The sequence below is a fragment of the Heterocephalus glaber genome, unplaced genomic scaffold, assembly GCF_053883595.1.
Source record: "Heterocephalus glaber isolate CG9 unplaced genomic scaffold, H.glaber_assembly_v1.0 deba00001428, whole genome shotgun sequence".
In the NCBI taxonomy this organism is placed as follows: Eukaryota; Metazoa; Chordata; class Mammalia; order Rodentia; family Bathyergidae; genus Heterocephalus; species Heterocephalus glaber.
In genome coordinates, this window is record NW_028258293.1 from 25,198,360 (window position 1) to 25,205,019 (window position 6,660).

At 35.7% G+C, this 6,660-nt stretch overlaps 2 protein-coding genes across 2 annotated transcripts; one reads left to right on the forward strand and one right to left on the reverse strand.

Annotated features, from left to right (window-relative positions):
* The first annotated feature begins 181 nt into the window (after positions 1-181).
* Positions 182-1,135, forward strand: LOC101716808 (olfactory receptor 51G2). The gene has a single exon (XM_004863351.2). It carries the CDS (start codon positions 182-184, stop codon positions 1,133-1,135), a length of 954 nt encoding a protein of 317 aa, XP_004863408.2.
* Positions 1,136-4,887: 3,752 nt separating this feature from the next.
* On the reverse strand, positions 4,888-5,832 carry LOC101716462 (olfactory receptor 51I1). The gene has a single exon (XM_004863350.1). It carries the CDS (start codon positions 5,830-5,832, stop codon positions 4,888-4,890), a length of 945 nt encoding a protein of 314 aa, XP_004863407.1.
* Positions 5,833-6,660: the final 828 nt, after the last annotated feature.

Sequence of the window (6,660 nt, forward strand, 5' to 3'; positions counted from 1 at the left end):
TACCCATTGTCTTAATTCTAGATAGTTATTCTGATAGGTGGAAAGCTTCTAGGGTTTAATTATTTAATGTTGGTCCAGAGGAGTTAGATGTGTTATCTCTTCCTAGTTGAAATCTATACTTTTTTTCCTTTCAATAGGAATATTTGGAAGCTGATCTGGCTGCATTCCAGGAGATCGTCTTATGGAGTTTACAAACAGTAGCAAGTTTCAGCCACTCTCTCTCCTTCTAGCAGGCATCCCTGGACTAGAAGCTGTACAAATATGGCTCTCTATTCCTCTGTGCATGATGTACTTAATTGCCCTCCTAGGAAACTGCACCATCCTCTGTGTTATCAAAACCACCTCCACCCTTCATGAGCCCCAGTACATCTTCCTGTCTATGCTGGCAAGTACAGATGTGGGTCTATCTTTATCAACACTCCCTACAGTGCTCAACGTCTTCCTCCTGAATCACAGGGAGGTTGAATTCCACTCTTGCCTAACACAGATGTTCTTTATTCATACCTTCTCCTCCATGGAATCAGCAATCCTGCTGGCCATGGCCTTTGACCGATTTGTAGCTATTCGCAACCCCCTGCACTACACTGTGGTTTTAACTCCTCCTCGGATTACTGGGATGGGATTTGCAGCAGTGGTTAGGGGTGTGGTGCTGATGGCACCTTTACCGATCCTGCTCAAGAGATTGCCTTTCTGCAAGGGCGTCATTTTGTCCCATTGTTATTGCTATCATCCTGATGTGATGAAGCTGGCCTGTGGCCCAGTCAGAGCCAATATCATCTATGGATTATCTCTAGTCCTCTGCTCCTTTGGAATTGACTCTGTGTTCATCGTCATTTCATACATCTTGATTTTGAAAACAGTGTTGAGTATTGCCTCTGGAGATGGTCAGCTCAAGGCACTCAATACCTGCGTTTCCCACATCTTCACTGTCTTCATCTTTTATGTCCCACTCATCATGCTGGCCTTAATTCACAGGTTTGGCACATTTAAATCACCTATTCTCCATGTCACCATGGCCAATCTCTTCCTCTTTTTGACCCCTGTCCTTAATCCTTTGGTTTATAGTCTAAAAACTAAACAGATAAGGTCAGCAGTGGGCAAGGTATTCAAGAGAAGGGAAGACCTGCTCAAGTAGCCACCTCTGATCTTAAGGGAAAGAGACACACTCATTTTCTCTTCCTTTTACCTGTCTACTGCTCTCTGGGAAGTATGCTTCAAGGTTTGGGTTTGTGAAAATTTAGGTATTTTCTTCCTATCTGACAGAAAGATGATGATAGTTTAATTATTGTCAAAGCAGGAGATTGCTAAATGTGTTAATATACCAAATTGTATAATGAGCCTATATGTAATCATTGGTGTGGATATGTGTATATGTTTTTGTGTTCTGTTTTAAAGGATCACAAGGAGCCTGAAAATTTAAAGACAAGATAAGTTGGAATGGTAACTAAGTAACTAATGATTGTCTTCTGAAAAAGCAATTAAACCAGGATTAGTCAACATAGAATAAGAAAAAATCAGCTTATTCTTATAAATTTCAAATAAATGTCTAAATATACCTCCATTAACATAAAAGGAACATATGAAAATGAGGAGAAGCCTACAGACTTTTTTGTATTTTAACCGGGAATTAGACATGGAAAATTGATCATTCAAATAAAGTTGATCTATCATCTAATGCCTGATGGATTAACAAATAGTGATATGTGCATATAGATACACACATTCATAGTGAGATACTATTCAGCCATGAAATAAAATAAGTACTGATACATGATATGACATGGATGATCCTCAGACAAATTATTCTAAGTGCAGAAAATCAGACACTTAAGGCCCATGTTATATAATTATATTAAAAATCCAGAATAGGTAAGTCTATAGGGACACAATGTTTCCTCGTATTTTCCAGAGTCTAGACGTAGTTGGGAATGGTAACTGGGTAATGGATCTGAACTTTTATTTTGTAATTTTGACTATGTCCTGGAAGTAGATAGAGCTGGTGATTTATACAAAATTATTAATTCATTGAACTCCACTGAATTGTTCATTATAAGGTGCTTAACTTTACACTCTATTATTTTAACCTGAGGAAAAAAATTTTTTTTAAAGACAGAGGTTGCTGTATTTTAAATACACTAAAAAACACCACATTTAATGGAATATCTGTCTTGGAATGAATGCCTTATAGGGTAAAAGCTTTTAAAGTATATTATTGGATTGACTGACATATTTTGAATAAAGATGAACTATTACATTTAAACTGTTGCACCAATTGTAAATTCATGAAAGGTAGTGACTGTACGGTGGTATTTAAGAGGACAGTTTTATTCTTAGGTAAATATACTGAAGTATTGTAAATACTATCTTGTATGGACTTTTTTTTGCAAATGACTAAAAATAAGTATGTGGGAGAGTGAGCAAAGAGTGTGTGTGAAAAGATAGAAAAAGAACAAATGCAGATGCTAAAGCAAGAGGAGCAAAATTTCAACAAATACGCGAATCATGAAAAGATCTATATAAGGGTAGTGTGTAACTTATTAATGTTGACTGCATGTTTATATAGACAAATAGCATATCTACAGGAATACCTTATCCAAACATGATATTGAATGAGGAGAGAAAGGTGTATGACTAACTGCAAGAAAGAAAGCGTGGATAGACGATACTCTGAAGAAAGGGTGATAAAGAGCAATAAAAAGAAGTAGATATCAAAGCTTTAGTCAGGAGTTTATTTAATTGGTTACTTAAAATTAATTTTATAAGGATTCTAGTAAATTAACATTCTATTAGCCTGTTTCATATTTTTCCAGGGCACTGAAATATTGTTGGAATGGGTTGATGACCACCAAGCTGATATTACTCTCACAATGGCTGGAATTACCCTCATGATCTTTTGGAAATTATTTTAAATATGCTGCATAATTGGCTAGTATTAGACTTTTCAATTTTGACATCCTTTAAAGTAAAGAGTATTTTGAGCTTTTGCTGTATTTAAAATATTTTTTGTATGCTATTCACACGTACACACGTGTTTATGTCACACAGACGTGCTTCAAGAATATAGGGAACAGCCAGGGATATAGCTCAGTGGTGCTGCACCTGCCTCACAAGCACAAGGTCTTGAATTCGATCCCTGGTACTGGGAAGAAAAAAAAGAACATAGGGAACAAACCAATAAAAATGTATTTCTACTATTCTCACGGTCACTTGATACATAGCAGAATTCCTTGGATCGCAGATATGTGCATTTTCCTCACACACCAAGCAAATGATTCTCTAGTGGACAAAGATTGGTACCTTGTAATTCAGTTCAGTTCTGACACTATGTACCTAGAGATAGTGTCCAACACACAGACTGACGTCTCACTCCCACTATCCCTACTTAGTAATCATTGGGCCCACTTCAAAGTTATATTTATTAAAATTTTGATTGAAGTTTTGGATATTATAGAAAATTAAATATCATTCTAATTTTAAAAGATGAGCAAGAATCATCTCAATGAACAATGAACAAACTGTGTATATCAGTATAGATAGAAACAAGCACCAAACTTTTTGAATGAACATGATCTTTTCAGGAAAATGAAGACACTTTAGTAAAAGCGGGATAGGGAAGAAAAGGCAGACAGTTCAGATCATGGAGAACCTTGCATCTCATATGCATTGGATTAAGTTTATCATAGAAAATATGGATTCAATCACAAAAATTCAAAATAAAGATTCAACACAATCATGTTTGTTTTACAAAGGTTATGCAGCTTTGTAAAAGCTCGTTTGAACATGAGGTATTAGATGGAGAAAACGTGGTTATTACAATAGATGAAGAAGGAAATAAACAAAAGCTTAAAATTTTGAAGGAAAATAAATATATAGATAAACATATTAAAATATTTTAATAGATGCAATTAAATGGAAATTCATGAAGACAATGTGAAAAAATGTGAGAACTGCATAACAATAACAAGATTTCTTTACACTATAATAATAACAAAGATCCAATCATCATTCATGTCCATAGGGAATTTAGAAAAAATAAACTTTTGGAGCAGAATTTCATGAATGTAGTTATGAGTTATATTGAATTTAAGGACTCTTCTCATAAAGAACATACCTATGTGTACACACCTTTCTGAAGATAAAAATAAACAATAAAAAGTTTCTCCAAATTATTACATACAATGTGTTCCACAACTGTGGAACAAATAAAAGACAGTAAACAAACTAACACTGGTATAATCTATAGAAAACTTGGGATAAACATTATGCAAATTATGGTCGTTCATATATTGGTGGGGAAGATGGAAAGAGTTTTCTTGGATATGATTCAACTCTTAGATATACAAACAAAATAACATATGAAAAAATTTCTGATTTTTCTACTAAGATCTGGACACTTAACAACTTGATACTTAATTGGGTAGAAGATATAAATGAAGTTTATTCTATTAGAAATAGTGTAAAAGAAGAGGGAGAATTTTAAAAAATATATAATGAACTATAGAGTAAAGAAAAGAAGCCAAGAAGTAAGAGAATAGGAAAAGATATTTGTTGAATTCTTTAGACTGTTTTAAAATTATTAAATCGTAAAATTAATTTGGAAATAGGGACAATAATAGACCTGCTTCTGACAAGGAATAACATAAATACTGTAGTCAAGCCTTTCTCATTTGTTTCCATTTTGTTTGTAAAATATCTTAACCTGCATGTCAAGACATGTAGGAGCATAGAAAATATTATGAATATACATTATTTTTATTCATAAAAGCCATAATTTATTATATTTAGTATCATATTCATATCTATTTCCACAAAATGATGCAAAATTACAAGGATCTATTAAACCATTATAAAAATTTCTTCACCTAAATCATCAATTTTTCTAATTTTTTATCTTCTCTGGATCTTGCAAGATTTTCTCAGAGCAGCATGGATCTGCTTGGTCTTCAGGCTATACACAATTGGGTTGAGCATTGGGGGCATAAAGAGATAGATATTCCCAAGGACTGCGTGTGCTACTGGAGAACTTCTTAGGCTGATTCGGTGCATTACAGTTATTGCCAGGAGGGGTCCATAGTAAATAAACACAATAAAGATGTGTGACAAACAGGTATTGAGTGCCTTCATCTGGCCTTCTCTGGAAGCAATACCCAGCACTGCTTGAAATATCAGAACATAAGAAATGGCTATGAATAAGAAGTCAACCCCAAAAGAAAAGATAACCAAAACCAACCCATACAAAATATTGATTTTGACTTGGCCACAAGCTAGCTTCATGACATTTGGGTGGAGACAGTAGGAATAGGAAAGTGTCTGGCCCTTGCAGAAAGGCAGCTGCTTTAGCAGAATGGGCAATGGAGTCATGAGTGCCATGCCCCTCAGCAAGGCTGCCAGTCCCATTTTGGTGACTCGTGAGCTGGTTAGTATGGTGGTATATTTCAGGGGGTTACTGATGGCCACAAAGCGATCAAAGGCCATGGCCAGCAGGATCCCTGAGCCCGTGGAAGAGGATGTATGGATGAAGAAAAGTTGAGTGAGGCAACTATCAAATGCAATTTCATAGACGCCAAAGATAAAGACCTTGAGCACTGAGAGAAGTGTAGAGACAGACAGGACAATGTCAGCCCCAGCCAGCATGGACAAAAAATGGTACTGGGGCTCCTGAAGACTCCTTTCAGTCCTCACTAAGTATATCACTATGCAGTTTCCTACCATGGTAATGATGTACATCAGACTCAGGAGTGGTCCCAGCCACAAACGGGAGCCTACCAGCCCACGGAGGCCTGTGAGGATGAAGAGAGAAGGCTGAAATACTGTGGTATTGAATTCAGACATGGAAAACTGTGAGGATCTCTGCTCAAAACAGCTTCTCAGATGTGTAGCCTAAGGAGGAAAAAATGAAATATCATATTTGAAAGACTACTAATTTGACTAAATGCTCCTGATGAGCACTAAAGACTAAGAACAAAGGACTTATGGGTAAAATGACAGTAACTCTTTTGTCAGAGAAGAAAAAATTCTTCATCTTCTGAGATTTCTGTGAAATCTGGCAGTACCTTTATTAGGAATCACCACTCGGGCAGATATATGTTAAAACTTGGGTTAAAATGAACAAACAGTATATTCTGCGTTCATTCCTCTCTAAATAAGTCAGCGTAGGAAACTAGGCTGAGGTTACGGGATAATAAAAGAAAAGTGTACTTCTTTTCCTACTTTTACTTGGCCCAAACTCTCTGCAGAGCCTGCTTCTTTTCCTACCTTTAATAAAACTTTGCTACCTTAAAAAATTAAAGAAAAGAGTTCCATATTAAAAATGTGGGCTACTTAAGATTCTTTTATGAGGAGAACCTGAAGCATAAATGATGTCAGGCAATATAGGTAACGACTGTTTCTGAACTGTTGATCACTATAGGAAGCCACCTGAACAAGAAAGAAACATCCTATGTGATATATTATCCAATAATCTGCATAATATATAATATCCTAACTGAAGAAATCATACCTAGCATACATTAACTAAATATGTTACTGCAAACCCCCATCCAGGCAGTTTTATGAGATTTTAGTTGATCATCTTAAATTTATAAACAAGTTTGCAAAAACCAATAGCAAGGGCCAGGGATTTAGCTCAGTGGTTTCACCTCCTGCTGCACAAGCACAATG

What these genes read in the sequence shown, in the direction of transcription:
- LOC101716808 (XM_004863351.2), top strand. Translation starts at nt 182, where the DNA reads ATGGAGTTTACAAACAGTAGCAAGTTTCAGCCACTCTCTCTCCTTCTA.
- LOC101716462 (XM_004863350.1), bottom strand. Translation starts at nt 5,832, where the DNA reads ATGTCTGAATTCAATACCACAGTATTTCAGCCTTCTCTCTTCATCCTC.